Below are 19,577 nucleotides of genomic sequence, written 5' to 3' on the forward strand. Positions count from 1 at the left end.
TAAAGGGATGATGTATTTTTGCCCTTGTGGAAGCTTGTTTAAGTTGACCTTAGTCCTGTGGGTCATGGGTGTTACTCAACCTTTACCTCTGCCTTGTCTGGGGTTTTACAATGCTTTCCTAATATGTACTTTTTCAGGGCTGCTGCTCCCTTCTGGCTACATCAATGCTCTTGGCAATGTGTCTCCTTCTCTCTTTCCAAATTTTGGGGACTTGGTTGTTTGCTGTGGATGGTCACTAACTGTTCCTTGTCAGTTTCTTCTTCACTGTTTCAGTGTCATGGCTGTGGAAGGATGCGTCTTCACTTAGTTACTCTGTTGGGTCCGTGAAGGAGGCTTGTGTCCCTTTTATGTTCAGGTGTACATCCCCTGGTTGTGACTTGGGCTCTGAGTAGTCAGGTGGCCTCCCATATAGACCTTATTTAGGGTTTGCCTTCCTGCGGTATATGTCTGGATGAGGTTTAGTTTTCAATGTCTTCTCAATTTGTTTTTTCCTTCGCACAACAAGACATAGTGGAGGTATGGGTGCATCTCTGTTCTCATAGAATAAGAACAGCGACATGAAGGATAGACAAGGGGGTGATAGCCATATTCATGCTTTAATCTTTATTACTTCTAGGTTAAAATCTTCTCCGGCACAATGTACAACCTGTTCCCATGGATCATCACATACTATGCAAGTTCCAGCGTAATAATTTATAAACAGGGTCATGATGCAAACGGAGACAAGATAAAAAATGGACTCTTGAGATCACAAGGTATGATGTTTCTTTTATGAGCTAGACAGTGGTGTACTATACCACAAAATAGTAACTAGGCTATAGGAGTCCTTCTGTGTCAGGACCTTTTGTCCAAATTGTTTTTTTTTTAATATAAGAACCAACCTCTCATACTACCAGTGAATCAGATTATTCCAAGAATTGGTTAGTTATTATTTTGTGGTATACTTGTTATATTGGGAGAACGTGACTAGGTCTTTTCTCACTCTCAAGGTGTGATACGTATGCTAGAAAGTGGTGTGCCTGTCCACAGGACTGATGTAACCCACAGTCATAGAGTAAGGGCTGTGACAAAGTAAATTTAGAGTAGTGAAGATTAGCTCATAGCATCATAAATGTGCAGGCTGGCTCATTGTCAACTGAATTATGTTGTTATAAATCTCTACCAACCCCTCTCCCCCAAAATACAAACATTCCCATTTTTGCTCAACTCATCCAATGGCATTTTTTATGATGCTACCTGATTCTATCTGTCAATCAACACTGCTTATCAAAAATGTTAAACTACACCCAACAGTTCTGGTTAGCTTTAAAAAAAGTTATTTAAATGTCTGCTTCTTCCTGTGGTCAGGTACAAGTAGCAGTAACAAATGCTATAAAACAGTATGTTCATTAATTAATTGCCCTTCCCCAGTAGTTATGCCCTCATGTTTGAGTCGAGATGCACATCTTGGACTCCTGGCACCAATGATTCCTTCTAGAAAGTTAATTAACACAGTATTAAAGCATTCCAGTCAATATACTGTGACACATTTCTCGATTCCAGAAATAGGAGTTATATGATACCAGTTGTGAGGTGAGAACGAAGGCTATATGAAGTAAGGAATGAATACACAAGGAGGGAGCCAGTGAAGAAAAGATGGATAAAAAAAGAAAGAAGGAATGAAAACACGAGGATGGAGAGAGGGAAGAAAAGGTGGATATAAAAGAAAGAAGGAATGAAAACACGAGGATGGAGAGAGGGAAGAAAAGGTGGATAAAAAAGGAAGAAAGATAGATGGATGGATAGATGGGTACACAGAAAAGGTGGAAAAAAGGAAGGAAAACAAGATGGAGAGAAGAAAGTCCAAAAATACTGAAAGATATTCAGAATTCCCTCAGGAGGAGGAATATCCCAAATTGCTGATGGGTTCTCTTGCCTTACCTGCTCACTCAGTACCCTTTTGGATACTGCTCAAACCAGGAGTATTTTTTATTTTCTGAACGCTTCCTTGCACTGGCTGGATGTACAGATGTGACTTACTGAGAGTATCCTTTGCTGTAGATCATCAGATCGAACTTTGTGGTTATACGTCAGAGTATCTTTAGCATGAATATTGGCTCACAGAAATATTCGGTTTATAAAAATGAAATCCCATTTGATGTATATTTGCTATTTCTGCTTTCAATGAGGTGATATTTTTGTAAACGATATTTAGGGCACAATACTTCTGCTAAACGATATTTTTTGTAGAATTTGTCAGTACCATACCACTACTGTGTTTTATCCTTTTGAGTAACTCACCACCACTTGGCTACTAACCCAAATTTTCCCGATCCTCCTATAATTCATTGCAATTGTGGAGACCAAGCTACGGGCTGCAATGACTTCTACATAGCGCCTAGCTCTTTATAAACCCTTAATCGCCAATAATACACCAGCAGTCGCAGTTAACCACAATTTCAGATGCACCTGTTCATGAATTCCAGCATCAGATCTTCATCCTGGCTTGCACCTCTTTGGTGGGAGTGATAGCTACATTTTCGTAAACATGGGACCCATATTTATACTTTTTTAGCGCCGCATTTGCGTCATTTTGTGACGCAAAAGTGGTGCAAACTTACACAAAATACAATTGTGGCCCATATTTATACTTTTTGAGCAGCGCATTTGCGTAATTTTTTTTACCCAAACGGGGTGCAAATTCGCAAAATACAATTGCATTTTATAAGTTTGCGCTGTTTTTGCATCAAAACGCGCGGCAAGTGAGGCGCTAACAAAGTATAAATATGGGCCCATGGTCTTTCCGTCCCCTCCCCCATAACACACGTCTTGTCGCAGGGTACCTGTGGACCACATACCCAGATGCTGTCCTAGTGGTGTAGAATTAATTTGTCTTAGACAATTCTTTGAACCGAAACATAGGGAGCAATCATGAAACATTAATGCCCACGCTAGTGGAGGTTGCTTTCATCCAGCTTTGTATTAAGCACACAAAGAGCACGTCTTTCAAGGCGCAGCAGCACAGACTGCTGTGACCCACTTTAGTAATGCCTGCATTCAAATCTTCAGCAGCCGAAGCTGCTAGACAAAAGTAAGAGAAATAAGAGCGTTTAATAATGTAGCTCGGAGTATAAAATAAACCCTCAATGCTTCACAAAGCCAGCTGTCTTCATGATTCCTGCACGCGTAAGGAATGAGTTTTGTGGAAAACAAAACACAGGAAGCCAAGAGTGAATGAGTTTATTAAGTTAGAGGATACAGAGGTAAGTTTGATAACTTATTTTTCAGCTACGCCTACATAGTTGTCTCTAGTTTTCGGGTCCTCCGTGTCCAAACTGCTACACGATCTACCTACCGTCAGGCCATCTACCGCACTTCTAAATAAATTATTAGCAATATAAAATGCAATGTCATGTCACCATATTGTGCTTCGTACGTTCACCAGACAGACTCCAGTTGGAAAATGAACAACTCTGTTATAGCCAGGGCATCAAGGGATAACGCAGGAGCTCACTCAGAAAAGCAGCACAAGAGACGTGAAAACAAAATAGGTGGAAGCCGAGGGAGGCTTTGCTCAGCGTGGCCTAGGCGTCGATATCCTGCTAGAAATCTCCATTTAAGCATGGGTCATTTGAAAGTTACATTGCTTGGTTCTTGGGCCACGCAATCAGGCATGTTTGTTTCTACTTTTTGCACAGCAACACAAGTTTTATTGTCTAACATTAGCACTTCCGGGTGTTACCCTTGTTATCCAGCCCGCCCCAAGTTTCTTGCATGTACAAAGATGTTTACTAAAGAAACTCTTTGGCCTAGTTATGTGCTAAAAGTAACACACAACAACTGCACTTAATGATGGAGAAGTGTTCACTTTGCTTTTTTTGCGTGGCATATTTCGTGTTCTCATGTCCTAGAAAAAGTCTTGTGTTGCATGCAAAACTGATACATTTTCTTTACATCTGTCATGCCAGGCGCATACAAGTCAGCAGGTATGCATACAAAATGAAACTGAAAAAACCCCCACTGTTGGTAAAGCCTAGTATGTTAAAATGTTTCCATCGCTTTAAATTCGCTTAAGGCCTGAACTGGTGAGATGTGTTTCTTCTGAGACCCTCTCCTCACTCGGGTCTGATATTCCTCCGGTTTCTCTCGTTTGACTAGGGGTTTCTTCTCTGGGGCTTTCATCTTCCATGATACCACAGGTGAGTTTACCGCAGCGGTGCCATATACTTTTTGATATTTCGTCGACGCCACGTAGGATGCTTTTACTGTGAGGACAACGGCGTTCATCAGGTTTTTGGCTGCCTGGATGAGAGACGTTGCACTGTCCAACTGCAGGGAGAGAAGTAGAGAAACAGAAGAAAGGATTTAATCAAGCAGCGCCCACCTGCAGCTAGGCTGAAAAAACTGAGATCCAGGTGAAGGTTGTGGTAATGGAGGAAATACAATACCCAGCTACAGTAAATACTGCACATTTGCATTAAAGTTTTTATTTAGTATTCAGATAAATGGCTTCTGAAATTTCAACAAAAACTTACCTGACTTCTTAATATTCGCATTAGCGTGGCAGCTAAAGAGGGGTCATAAATAGGAGGGCGTAAAATGAGCCCCTGCTTCTAGTGTGGTGAACTGGTGGAATGAGAAATATTTCCACTCTGATGAAGAATTGTCCAAGTTTCTTCAAATCAAGAGCAGCATTTACTGAACGTTGACGCAGTGCAGGGCAGCAAGCAAAGTTGCTAGCAAAAGTGAGAGGACAGAAATGTTCCATGTTTACAAAGATATGGAGGAAATCTGCTCTCTCCTTGCACTTGAGCAGTGTGTGTATCCTAGCATCAATGCAGGCACCCTTACACCGTAGAGCAAGGGTGCCTGCGTTACAGGCAGAACTGTGTTTGTGCACGAAGGGACACCTTCCTGCACAAAACAAATGCTAAAGGCATTTTTCTTTTTCTATATGTGCTACAGTAACAAGGAGAAATAAAGATATATCTTCTTGTTATGCCTTACTTGGGAAGTGTTTTTGATGTATTCCTAGGTCATTGTAAATCTGGAAATGCACCAGAATCTATGGATGGATAGATGGGAACGCCCACGCGTCACCCATGGAACACCTCCCAGGTTCAAATGTAACTCACGTAAGCAGCTGCCTTAGGTTACATTTCTTTACAAAGCCATGCAAGGCCACGCAACTCAGGCCTTGTGTGCCTTTGTGAACATTGCTGAAGCCTCTGCATTGTCCTTGTGTCATCTTGTGTGACGCAGGGATGACACAAAGGCTTCATAAATAAGGGCTTTAGTTTTTTGTGGATTGGTTAACTGGAGTAGATGAAAGACCATGTGTCCATGAAGAACAGCCCAAGGCAAAACCAAGGTAAATAAATAATTATTTCACTGTAGGGTAGGAGAGGGGAACATCTGGCATCCAACATTTGCAGTTATTTCTTCATTTTAATGTCCAAAATCTACTCAAGAAGTACCTAATCTCTAAAATATCAGAATTTCAATTTAATCACAAAACTTCATCAATCTTCCCCAAGATACTTTTCAGCTTCTGGAGGCTGGACTGGCTTGTAGTGAGTACCAAGGGGTACTTACACCTTGCACCAGGCCCAGTTATCCCTTATTAGTGTATAGGGTGCCTAGCAGCATAGGCTGATAGATAATGGTAGCTTAGCAGAGCAGCTTAGGCTGAACTAGGAGACGAATGAAGCTCCTACAGTACCACTTAGTGTCATATGCACAATATCATAAGAAAACACAATACACAGATATACTAAAAATAAAGGTACTTTATTTTTATGACAATATGCCAAAAGTATCTCAGTGAGTACACTCAGTATGAGGATAGCAAATATACACAAGATATATGTACACAATACCAAAATATGCAGTAATAGTATTGGAAAACAGTGCAAACAATGTATAGTTACAATAGGATGCAATGGGGACACATAGGGATAGGGGCAACACAAACCATATACTCCAAAAGTGGAATGCAAACCATGAATGGACCCCAAACCTATGTGACCTTGTAGAGGGTCGCTGGGACTATTAGAAAATAGTAAGGGTTAGAAAAATAGCCCACCCCAAGACCCTGAAAAGTGAGTGCAAAGTGCACTAAAGTTCCCCAAAGGACATAGAAGTCGTGATAGGGCAATTCTGCAGGAAAGACACAAATCAGAAATGCAACAACGATGGATTTCCAAACGAGGGTACCTGTGGAACAAGGGGACCAAGTCCAAAAGTCACAAGCAAGTCGGAGATGGGCAGATGCCCAGGAAATGCCAGCTGTGGGTGCAAAGAAGCTGCTACTGGACAGTAGAAGCTGAAGATTCTGCAGGAACGACAAGGGCTAGGAACTTCCCCTTTGGAGGACGGATCCCCCACGCCGTGGAGAGTCGCCCAGAAGTATTTTCCTGAAGAAAGACCGCCAACAAGCCTTGCTAGCTGCAAATCATGCGGTTAGGGTTTTTGGATGCTGCTGTGGCCCAGGAGGGACCAGGATGTCGCCAATTGCGTCTGGGGACAGAGGGGGCATCGAGCAAGACAAGTAGCCCTCTCAGAAGCAGGCAGCACCCGTAGAAGTGCCGGAACAGGCACTATGAAGTGGAGAGAAACGGTGCTCACCCGAAGTCGCACAAAGGAGTCCCACGTCGCCGGAGGACAACTTAGGAGGTCGTGCAATGCAGGTTAGAGTGCCGTGGACCCAGGCTGGACTGTGCACAAAGGATTTCCGCCGGAATTGCACGGAGGCCGGAGTAGCTGCAAAAGTCGCGGTTCCCAGCAATGCAGTCTGGCGTGGGGAGGCAAGGACTTACCTCCACCAAACTTGGACTGAAGAGTCACTGGACTGTGGGAGTCACTTGGACAGAGTTGCTGGATTCAAGGGACCTCGCTCATCGTGCTGAGAGGAGACCCAGGGTACCGGTGATGCAGTTCTTTGGTGCCTGCGGTTGCAGGGGGATGATTCTGTCGACCCACGGGAGATTTCTTCGGAGCTTCTAGTGCAGAGAGGAGGCAGACTACCCCCACAGCATGCACCACCAGGAAAGCAGTCGAGAAGGCGGCTGGATCAGCGTTACAGAGTTACAGTAGTCGTCTTTGCTACTTTGTTGCAGTTTTGCAGGCTTCCAGCGCGGTCAGCAGTCGATTCCTTGGCAGAAGGTGAAAAGAGAGATGCAGAGGAACTCGGATGACCTCTTGCATTCGTTATCTAAAGAATCCCCAGAGACAGAGACCCTAAATAGCCAGTAAAGAGGGTTTGGCTACTTACGAGAGAGGATAGGCTAGCAACACCTGAAGGAGCCTATCAGAAGGAGTCTCTGACGTCACCTGCTGGCACTGGCCACTCAGAGCAGTCCAGTGTGCCAGCAGCACCTCTGTTTCCAAGATGGCAGAGGTCTGGAGCACACTGGAGGAGCTCTGGGCACCTCCCAGGGGAGGTGCAGGTCAGAGGAGTGGTTACTCCCCTTCCCTTTGCCCAGTTTCACGCCAGGGCAGGGCTGAGGGGTCCCTGAACCGGTGTAGACTGGCTTATGCAGAAATGGGCACCATGTGTGCCCGTGAAAGCATTTCCAGAGGCTGGGGGAGGCTACTCCTCCCCTGCCTTCACACCATTTTCCAAAGGGAGAGGGTGTAACACCCTCTCTCAGAGGAAGTCCTTTGTTCTGCCATCCTGGGCCAGGCCTGGCTGGACCCCAGGAGGGCAGAAGCCTGTCTGAGGGGTTGGCAGCAGCAGCAGCTGCAGTGAAACCCCGGGAAAGGCAGTTTGGCAGTACCCAGGTCTGAGCTACAGACCTGTGGGATCATGGGATTGTGCCAACTATGCCAGGATGGCATAGAGGGGGCAATTCCATGATCATAGACATGTTACATGGCCATATTCGGAGTTACCATTGTGAAGCTACATATAGGTAGTGACCTATATGTAGTGCACGCGCGTAATGGTGTCACCGCACTCACAAAGTCCGGGAAATTGGCCCTGAACAATGTGGGGGCACCTTGGCTAGTGTCAGGGTGCCCACACACTAAGTAACTTAGCACCCAACCTTTACCAGGTAAAGGTTAGACATATAGGTGACTTATAAGTTACTTAAGTGCAGTGAAAAATGGCTGTGAAATAACGTGGACGTTATTTCACTCAGGCTGCAGTGGCAGGCCTGTGTAAGAATTGTCAGAGCTCCCTATGGGTGGCAAAAGAAATGCTGCAGCCCATAGGGATCTCCTGGAACCCCAATACCCTGGGTACCTCAGTACCATATACTAGGGAATTATAAGGGTGTTCCAGTAAGCCAATATAAATTGGTAAAATTGGTCACTAGCCTGTTAGTGACAAGTTGAAAGAAATGAGAGAGCATAACCACTGAGGTTCTGATTAGCAGAGCCTCAGTGAGACAGTTAGTCATAACACAGGTAACACATTCAGGCACACTTATGAGCACTGGGGCCCTGGCTGGCAGGGTCCCAGTGACACATACAACTAAAACAACATATATACAGTGAAATATGGGGGTAACATGACAGGCAAGATGGTACTTTCCTACAGCTTCACACCAAAGTACCTGAGAAATAACATTCAAATATTTATAGCCTCGAGACACCACTGTAGCTTACACCACCTACAGCGCCTGCCAGCGCAGCCAAATGTAAGTTCTAACACCACCTTCTAACCATTGAACTAATACAAATGTGATAATTTGGACAATACAAGGTGAACAAAACCTTTAAGATGGCCTGAGCACACTGATAGTATTCTTTTTTAAACAGTGTACTGCATTGTTAAACACTTTGCACCTGTGCTCTTTTAAAAATACACAGAGAGTACAACAATGTGTTAGAGTGTCATAAATAACTGCTGACGGTGCACACCAGAAAATACCAGCACAAATCACCCCTCTCTCCAACCCAAGGGAACTTCACAATCAAGGATACACATTTCTATTGATTATCCTACCAAAGTATTAATACAATCCCTTTAGAGTTTAAGTCGGGTTGGTTTAAAAAATTACAGGGGGACCTGACCTAGTTTGTATGGGCATCAAGGGGAGTCCATATTGCTTGGAAGAAGCTATGCAAAACGAAGGAGCACGAGGGGATCATAACACCTTATTTCTATAAATATTGTCTTGCCTTCCAGTTAAAAAACATAAGGGGCTACTAAATGACAGACTTAGCTTTACCCCTCTGTTGAGGGCAATGACCCAATATCTTTCAGAGGCAGGAGATCCCTTCTTATATAAATTTGATCACCCAAAATATTTCAAAAATATTCGGTTATAACTTTGACAAAAGCTTGCAGAACATGGATTCAAGTTCGGAGTGCCCTAGGGATACCATATTATAGTAGCTTGGCTCCCATGTGGGACTCACCAGGCACTCCTGAATGTCTTCAAGATAAACTATTGGTTCCCGTACGGAAAAAGGGGGTGGTAAAGTATGGACAAATCATACAGGATTATACTTTGGTACCCTAGTCCACATTTATGGAGCAAGTGGGGGATTCGATCTCTAAATGTAAGTACTATCAGTTGGCAAGTTGGACAAGTACCCTGCAGAAAGAAGGGACAGGGAAGAGTACCTTAGAGAAAAGACAGCTTCAGAGACCCGTTTACCATAAATAGGTTGCCTTATGGTATTGGATGCTAATAGAGGCAGGGGAAGAGTCCCCCTCCCTCCTGGAGAAGAAGTGGGGAGAGGACTTACCATCTGTGCATGTCATTAATCTCTTGCAAGTATAAATGTCTACACTCTGCTTTACAGTTAAATCGGCCTCTTTAAAGAAAAAACATTTGTTTACATTACATAGGGCGTATTGCTTGCCAGAGAAGCTAACAGCCCTGCGAAGGGCGGAGAAAAACTGTCCTCGCTGTGATGAAGAGAGGGTAAACAATCTTCATATGTTCTGGCAGTGCCCTAGGCTTGAAGAGTTCTGGAAAGATGTCGGTAAGGTGCTTAAGGATGTAATTAGCCCAGAAGTTAAGGTAAGCCTCCTGATGATAATTTTTGGGGTGTTTGATGGAGAAGTGCAAAGTAGGAAGCTTACCAGACACCAAAAACACCTGCTGTTTGTGCTAATACTTTTAGCCAGTTGAGAAATCGGTTTGACTTTTGGCTCCAACTGTGCAAGAATGGCTGACAGCGATTAATAATCTGTCTAGAACACAGTGGTCCTCCTAGGGAAAGAGATAGGTTCTGTTCACTTTGGGAAAATGGTTACCAGGAGATAGGTCACTTTGGTTAGACTATGGGTTATGTTGAGCTTAACAAAAAGAGGAACTATTAAAAACTCACCTCTTCTAGAAAACAAGCTTAGTGCTTTAGAACATATGCACATAATATAGCACTATTACATATTGTTGGAAAATGATTGATCTTCTTTGAAGGGTCACCCCAAACCTTTTGCCTTCCTCTTTCTCTGTTTTCGATCTCATTTTTGTTGACATTAGGACTTTGTTCACTTTACCACTGCTAACCAGTCCTAAAGTGCACATGCTTTCTCCCTAATACATGGTAACATTGGCCCATACCCAACTGGCATATTTAATTTACCTATAACCCATAGTAAATTGCACTATATGTGCCCAGGGCCTGTAAATGAAATGCTACTAGTGGGCCTGCAGCATTGATTGTGCCACCAACATAAGTAGCCGTTTAACCATGTTTCAGGCTTGCCATTGCAAGGCATGTGTGTGCAGTTTTAGTGCTATTTCAATTTTGCATTTATAACTACTTGCCAAGCCTTAAACTCCCCTTTTATTACATATGTCTCCCCTAAGGTAGGCCATAGGTAGTCCATAGGACAGGGTGCTAGGTAAGTAAAAGACAGGACTTGTAAGATTTACATGACTTGGTAGTGAAAAACTCCAACAGTCGTTTTTCACTATTGTGAAGCCTGCTCTTCTCATAGTCCAGCATTTGAAATTCCCTTATATACTTTTAAGGGGTAATTTCTGATCTGAACAGAGTGGCATTTTCATACTCGGTATGGTTGGAATGGCAGTGTGAAACCCTGCTTGCCGGTGAAGTTGGTTTTAATAATACTATTTTAGAAATGTGACTGTTAGAAAGCAGGCATTTCTCTTTACTTATTGCACTGTGTGCCTTACAGCCTGTCTCCAATCCACATCTGGTCTGTGCTAGTTGACATCTCCCCTTGTGCATTCCACTGAGACAACCATAAACACAGGACACTCACCTGCATCTGCATCCATCTGCATACTGATGGGTCTTCCTTAGTGGGAAGGGTGGAGAGGCTTTCAATTACACTTCAAAAGGTAGTTGCTTGACCCCACACAAAGCACTGATGCCCCCCTACAGATCTCCTGGCAGACTGGACTGGTTTGAAAGGGAAACTGGTGCACTTCAAAACCACTCTTTGAAGTCTCCTCCACTTCAAAGGCACATTTGGGTATCTATAATAGGTCAGTGACCACCTAAAATTAGACACTTCTAGACTAGTCCTACAACTGGACTCTGTCAAAAGGGCTGCAGTTCTGCTCAGAGGACTCACCTGGACTGCTTTTCTGTATGGACTGCTCTCCTTCTTGTTGCTGCGTGCTGCTCCCTGACTCTGCTGGAAGGACTTTGCCTCCCCCATAAGTGATCTCCAATCCAAGGGCTTCGCAGCTTGCCTCCCGTTAAGATGTCTCAAGACCATTAAAGAATTCACCACAAGGGAAAATCCACACCTCCACGTGCTGCGCTGGAAAAATCAATGCAACGCTTGGTTCGCGGCTGAAAAATCAATGCATCACCTGTGGAATCTACACAGCGCCAGTCTTGGTGCTGAAAAATCGATGCAGTGCCTGCAAAATCTGCGCAGCTCCTATTTCATTGCGGTTCCATCATTACAGCGTGGATTTTCCAAGCATTGTCCCTGGGCGTCAAGTCTTTATTGTCTCCGCACTGCAGTGTGGACCCAAGGCCCCGTGTCTGGAAATCACTGCAACCAATGTTATCATGTTTTAGGGAAAGAGCACATGCACTTTAGCACTGGTCAGCAGTGGCACAGTGCCCAGAATCCTAAACCTAACAAAAACTAAGTCAGAAAACAGGGGAGGAGAAAGGCAAATAATTTGGTGATGACCCTACAGAAAGGGCCGGGTCCAACACAAGACTACTCAAATGTTCTGAAGTATAATTCTAGTCCTGCAGGGCAAATTGTTCTCCATCTTCAGAAAGGCAACAGATAAATACATAAGTGTTGCTACAAAATCATCAGCCTGGTGAAATTGTGGATACAAATATTGCATATTTTCTGAAACTGTGTTTTGATAATGGAGTTACGCCAACAGACACAAATAAAAAGAGCTTTCTTACCTCATTTAAAATTCATCAGACTCAGAAGTGTAACAAAATGTTTACTCACTGGCTAGGGAAATTTTAGCAATGTGAAGTGGAATGCCCATGCTTCTGATAATTATATGTTGGCCGGTGTAAGCAGACCTGGATGTTTCAAGCAATATTGGACCCTATATTTTGCACATGGAAAATCTATCCAGTAAACTTGGTTTGTGACAGAGAAGTGGATGTCGAACAGATTGCCCTGCCCAACTCTCGGCCAAAACACAAGGGGGCATATTTATGAGCCCCTAGCGCCACTGAAGCATCACTTTATGTGACGCTCTGGTGGCGCTATGCCCTGCACCGTATTTACAAGGTGGCGTTAAGCCACTTTTTGTGGCTTAATGCCACCTTGTAAATACACCCCCTTCAGATGCAGCACTTTACGTGGAATGGGTGTGCAATGGGTGTTGCTGTGGGTGTCCCATAGCAACACCCATTGCATTTTGATGGTGCCTCAGATTTACGAGTTTTCGCAAACCTGAGGCAGTGTCAAATCTAACGCCAGCCAAGGCGCAAACGAGTAGTAATACCTTTATACCTCCTCGTTTTTTTGCTTTTTCTATGTGTGCTGCATTCTGCAGCACGCATACAAAAAGCAAAATGACAGAAATGATTGTTTATGTGTGGGGAAGGTGTCCCTTCCTGCACATAAACAATCTTTCAAAATGACGCTTTGGCACTTCTGTGTGTGCTGCGTTTTGCAGCACACACACAAGTGCCAAATCGCCATTAGTGATTGTTTATGTGCTGGAAGGAACACCTTCCTACACATAAACAATCAAACCCCTGCGCTGGTAGCTAAATTTAGCGCCAACGCAGGGGGAAACGCAGAGTTGTGCCGTTTTCTAATAAATACGGCACATCACTGCATTTCTAAAGTGATGCAGAAAATGGTAGCATTTATCCACCCATGGTTGTGTAGGCAGTTGCTTTGTGGCCAGCTATGGCCCACCAAGTACCTCATGCTGCTTGAGTTAAAGGTTGACATTGTCAATGTATATGTGGTAGATGGTCTAGTGGAAGCATAGGGTTTGAGGTGCCAGAATATTGCAAACATTAAAGAGACATGTTGGCAGGTTTTTATGGTTGAGGATGTGAAGGATGCAGGTAACATTTTGCCGATATCAGGCAAAATGAGGCAAAACATTTTTAAGCAGCACCATTAGTTTCCATTGATCTATGGAGATGGACTAAAATTTATAAGCGATCCCACAACATAGAAAGGGACAGGCGTACTAAGCATTTTAGCGGTTGCAAATGTGCTGATTTGTCACAACAAATAAAACGCTTTTTCCTATGTAGTAGTCTCATTTTAGGAGCTAGAACAACATTTCTAATTCCTAAAATGGGATTCTGAATAAATACTGATTTGGTATATGGAAGGGTCCTGCTGTAAGGGGTTCCTTTCAAATACTAAATCACTATCTTACATTCAGTAGCAAAACATTTAAAAAAATCTGAAAACAAGAAGAATGTTTAGGCTCATTAGTAAATATAAAAGAAAGTTTGTTGAAAAGTGTGCAATTGTTCATGGGAATACTGTCAACTCTAAATACGCATTTTGCAAGCTCTGCACTGTTCACTTTAAGGGACACAGCTGCATTAAAAATGTGTTTACTTCATTGAAAATTAATCACAGACATGGTGTCCAGCTGACCCCTGTAGACCACCATCCCCATGATTGTGGCCACTTGGACAGAGCCACAATTTAATTCCTAATTAATGAATATAAAGCAGTAAGTCGGATTGCCGCTTAGTCTGATTCTGCTTTGTCTAAGCTGACCTAATGGGAAATAGGCCAGTTTATAAAAATATTTACTCATCCTCAAAATATGGGTCACAAATTCTAACACAAGTACCTCATAAACACAGTGTTAGGTCCTGTGCTAGACGGTTTAATGGTTGTCACTGAAGAGAGCTGTAGCAAATTTTATTTTTCAGCATAATCACCCCAGATGCTTTTTCTTTTTCTGGACACTATTCCTGCTGTTGTCTGGACACTCTGCACTTTACCACTGCTAAATAGTTGGAAAGTACCTGTGCTACCCCTCTACATGTGCCGTGCATTGAAACTCCCTATTTGGCCTATTTACCTAACCTATTAGTCCATTGTAAAAGGTGCCTAATGTGCACCTATGGCATGGACAGTTAATTGTCATGTGGGCTGCAATGTATATCTACACAACCCATGCATGTGAAAAAGCATATTTCTGCCAGGATGACCACTGTGCTGTGGCTAAGCTAAAAATGGACTGCAGAGAAACTTTCATTGCTATGTAGAAAAGCCTAATTTTTGTATTTATACGTCAGCCTTATAGTATGACTAAATCCTTAGGGCACATTATATATTGTAGTTAGCGTGCCTTTACAGCAAAATAAATGGCGAAAGCTATTTCACGTTGTAGATCCGGCTAGGCCTTTCTCTGATAGGCTATGTGGGACTATAATCTTTATAATCCCTATTTTCTACCTCTATTTAGGAAGGAAAATGCTTCTGAATTATTTCTTAGTTTTAAAATCTGATAGTTTTTGATAACCTGTGTGAGGTATGCGGATTGATCTATACCTGCCACAGAAAGCGCTGCTGGAATTAACACTTCATAACTGTTAGACCTGGCATCCTTGGTGTGGTCTCCCCTCACATTTTGCCTCTGCTTCCCAGGTTATTGCTATGTGCTGGACTCTGTTTTTGCTGTTTTTGTTACTGTGGGCACTTTACCACTACTGACCAGTGCTAAATCGCAAGTGCTCCCTATGTGAAATTGTACGTGTGATTAACTTTTCCATGACTGGCATATTTGATTTACTAGTAAGTCCCTAGGAAAGTGCACTGGAAGTGTCCAGGGCCTGTATGTAAATCAAATGCTACTAGTGGGCCTGCAGCGGTGATTGTGCCACCCAGATGAGTAGCCCTGAAAACATGGCTCAGACCTGCCACTGCAGTGTCTGTGTGTGCAGTTTTAAACTGCCAATTCGACTTGGCAAGTGTACTCACTTGGCAGGCCTAAACCTTCCCTTTTTATACATACGGTAGGCCCTACGTAACCCTATGGGCACGGTGCAGTGTATGTTACAGGTGGGACATGTACTGATATGTTTTACATGCCCAAACAGTGAAATACTGCCAAATTCGTTTTTCACTGTTGAATCTTTCTTATAAGTTAACATGGGGGCTGCCTTTAAATATTCTTAAAGTGTGATTTCCCTTTGAGAGCAGATAGAGATCTGGAGTTTGGGGTCTCTGACCTCACAATTTAAAAATAAATATTTTAGTGAAGTTGTTTCTTAGATTGTTAGTTTGAAAATGCCACTTTTAGAAAGTAGGCATTTTCTTGCCTTAACCATTCTGTGACTCTGCCTGTTTGTGGATTCCCTGTCTGGGTCAGACTGACAGTTGGGCTGTTTGTGAATCTCCTCTAGACAGTGACACAAAGGTAGCTGGGGTGTAGCCTGCATATCCTGAAGAGCCATCTGGGCTAGAGTGGAGGGATGAGTGGTATCTTACACCTGAATGGGCTGTGCCTGCCCTCACACAATGCAGTCTCCAACCCCCTGGTGTGTGTCTGGGGTCTGGCCTGGGCAAGGAAGGATCCTGTGAGCAAAAAATACTTTCCTTTGAAGTTTGCTACTTCAAAGGCAGAATGGGGTTTAAGTATTGGACCCAAAACCCCAGACCTTATATTGCTTCAAGATTTGCTTCTGGAACCAAGAGGAACCTCTGCCAAGGAGAAGAGCTGAAGAGCTGAGGAGAAGTGCTGCGCTGCCTGTGACTGTGCTTTGTTGGGCTATCCTGCAGTTGCTGCTTCTGCCTGTGAAAGGAGACAAATACTTGACTTTGTGGTATATTCCTGCTTGAGAAGAATCTCCAGTGGCTTGGACTGAGCTTGCCCCCTGTTCTGAAGTCTCAGTGCTATCAAAGACTTCCTCTGCCAGCACCTGGACTCTCTGCTGAGACTCCTGTCCTGCCAAATGGTGCCTAATCCAGTCCCTGGGCCCTTGAAAGGAGAAGATGGTGGAAAACCAAGAAGATCCAAAGAAACCGACTTTGGACGACTCCAGACTCATGCAGCTGCCGGATCTCGTAAAGCTGCCTACAACTGAAGCCGTAGTCCTCGCTGGAGTGCGACGACATCGCATGTCTGACACCGTTGCAGCCTCGCAGAAGTCCACAACTTCATGGAAGTCTCTGCACCATTTCGTGACCGCCGGATATCGACTCTGCCTGAAATACTCGGATCTAACACTTCGCACCGACGTTGCTTCACCTCCACCGGTCCCCAGCAAGGACCCAACGCAGCTTCATGATGCCTCCGCTCCTTCGCTCAGCAGCACAGGAATCAACACCGTCTCAGATACAGTGATGCCGCAATCCCCAACTCCGTGCACCAGCTTGTTTCCTCATTTTCACAAGATACTGTAGATGGGGGTCTGTGTGACTCCGTGACCAGCGCCATTGGCGTCAGATTGTTGGGAATGACTCCGTCATGATGCCATGATATCACCAATTCAAAGCATTTGTGTTTCTAAGTGCTATATTGAAGTTTAATCTTTAAAAATGTATAACTTTGCCTGTGTATGTTGGATTTTTGTTGCTTTGGTCTTGTTTTGTTCGGATAAATATTGGCTATTCTTCTAACCTGGTGTTGAGTCATTGTGTTGGAACAAATTCTTTACATATTGTCTCTGGGTTAAGCCTTTCTGCTCGTGCCAAGTTACCAGTGGGGTGAGCGGGGGTTAACCGGTGTGTTTCTCCTTTGCCCTGACTAGAGTGAGGGTACTTGCTTAGACAGTGGATAATCCTGACTGCCAACCAAAGACCCCATTTCTAACACTAGCGAAGCATGCAAAATAGTTGCAAACAGGTCCCCTTTCTCTTTTTTCCTTCTGCTGAATATCAACATATTTTGGGTGATAAAATGAGAAGCAATCCAGACTTTAAATCATGCTTTCCCCTTATTCCTCAATCAGTGATTAGTTTTTTTTTGTGTTTTCCTCCTAGGTGACCGAAACACTCTTGACAAACACAACAAAGGGACTTAGCTTCATGTTGTTTAATTCTAATAGAGGCACCATTCACACGCTGTTACCAGATATGCACTATTGTTACATGTCTGTCCCGTGAAAGCAAGTGGTGTTTGGTAAACCACAATGACTGATAGATTACTCTGGGCATCATACTGGGATGTAGATTGCATAAGTTGTTCACATTGTACGCCATCCTCATTTTAAGCCATTCGCATTTTCTTTGCTGCCACTGTCTCCTTTTGTATCAACACCCCGGTTAGAAGCTGTGTTTGACACTTCTATGCCAGCTGCTTAGTTTCAAATACTCATTGCTTTTGTAAGAACAAACCATCCCATTACATCATTTGGGCGCTATTTATTTTGATACGTTCACTAATAAAATATCAAATGCTGTTATCAGTAATATTGAATCAAAGAACAAAAATACTAAACACATTTTAAGTAATTCACCCATGATCATGAGCCTTGTGATTGTAAAAAGAAAGTATTTTTTTATGCCCTGAAAAAACAGGAATAGTTAAGCAGAGCAATAGAGTACGGCGGAGTACTGTGGAGACGTTGAGCAGAGGATAATGAGCATTATGTCTGAGAAAATGTGAGGAGCCAGTTCGTAAACAATTTAGGTAAATAAATTACCCGGGATTTCCAAAGAAAAAATTGTCACAAAAGGTTAGGTTTATTTGCACTGCAAGCGCAAAACAACCACCAGCTTATAGATTCATAGCGACGTAGTAAAGGTGAATTTAAGAGCTAGCTGACAGAATAGAATAGTTTTCAGAACTTTTTGGGAAGACCAAATGGCACTGCCGGTCCCGGAGAACTAATGGGAGAACATTTCAAATTTTCTGCCACAGAAGCATGAAGGCTATATCTCCTCTCAAGTTTTTTCTTTGTTTTTTTAATTTTGTGATTACTTGATGGCAAAGCTAAATGGTCTTGTTTCAGTGCCTTGTAAGTGAGCCAGCAAATTAGCATATCGTTTGATCATGCGCACTGTCAAACAGTTTCCACTAACTTAAAAAGTACATTTAGATGGATAGTCCATGAATTAGGAATACCTTTGCAAAGGACTCTGGGAACTGCTTCAAGCAACAAATGAAAAAACTCTTATGTGACAAAATTTGTAAGCTCAACAAGGGTTAAATGGGTCTACTCTTTGCGTGCTGCATTGACTTAATAATGTATGAGTTTAGCTAGAACAAGGCTGACTCTGGGCATTGTCCGCTAAGCCAGAGTTGCTAAGGATACAAATTCCAGATCTTATGGTGTGATAGGTGTCAGAATTGAGTTTCGCTTCTGTTGTGTCTGGAGACTGGTGTTCTAGGATGGTCCTGGGAATAAATAGGAGAAATCATCCTTCGTATCTCCAAGCCAGAAGAGGTAGTACTAATGTTGTCCCTTGATCTGCCAATAGTTCCTTTCCACTCATAGATAGATATTACAGCACTCATGACATCTTTCATAACGTCAGTAATAATATCAATGTAACATTAGCAGTCAGGTACATTTGAAGGCATTTTTACCTGAGATGCATCACTACAAAGGATTAAATTGTGTGCTATGCTTTGGGTTGTAGGTAATTGAAGGAGGCATACAGGCAATTAGGTGGTAGACTATATGACTTGTGAGTGAGATTGCCAGGGTTCTTTTACAGATGTGGATAACCCGTTGGAGGTAGGCCAGAGAGGAATTGAGTACTATTCTTTGGCTGTGTTAATCCTTTCCCAGTTTGTAATAAATGGTATTTTTGCTTGGCGCCAAAACAGGAATGCTGTAAGGATTAAAAGTTCCAGTGTGGTAGCCACATTTTTTGCTGGATTCATTATTCAGGACCCACCATTCCTTATCCAGGTCCATTTCATATCCATCTACAATACGAAAAGGTTATATGGCAAATCATTTCAGACCAATAAAGCAAGGGTTTTGGCTGCCAAAACAGGAATCAATTCTGTTTAGAGAATCTGGCCTAATTGCTAGGATTCAAAGAGTGCTAGGAGGATCTTCTGAGTCTGTCAAGTAGCAGTTGGATTTCATTATCCTGATTAGTTAAGAAAACTTTTCCAAGCCCCTTTGGATGCCAGTCATCCCAATGATGTGAGTACACCTGATCAATTTTTGGCAATTATTTCTTAATTGCAGTATACACTCACTTTATTTGGCGTTTTTTGGATCAAAGAGTTCATATCTTCTGCTGATAACATCTTTAGAGTATGTCATAAAACATGTGT

General features: G+C 43.1%; 1 protein-coding gene across 2 annotated transcripts in view; it reads right to left on the bottom strand.

The window, feature by feature from the left end:
* Nucleotides 1-3,202: 3,202 nt before the first annotated feature.
* Nucleotides 3,203-19,577, bottom strand: part of CTNNA2 (catenin alpha 2) — a 2,570,005-nt gene continuing 2,553,630 nt past the window's right edge. The window contains exon 18 of one of the 2 annotated variants that reach the window (XM_069204683.1): nt 3,203-4,308. In XM_069204683.1, coding sequence (XP_069060784.1) covers nt 4,021-4,308 — 288 coding nt within the window. In that variant the 3' untranslated portion in view covers nt 3,203-4,020. The remainder of the gene's footprint in view (nt 4,309-19,577) is intronic. The other variant, XM_069204674.1, reaches the window with a different exon arrangement.

The sequence above is a fragment of the Pleurodeles waltl genome, chromosome 1_2 (genome assembly GCF_031143425.1).
Source record: "Pleurodeles waltl isolate 20211129_DDA chromosome 1_2, aPleWal1.hap1.20221129, whole genome shotgun sequence".
Lineage (NCBI taxonomy): Eukaryota > Metazoa > Chordata > Amphibia > Caudata > Salamandridae > Pleurodeles > Pleurodeles waltl.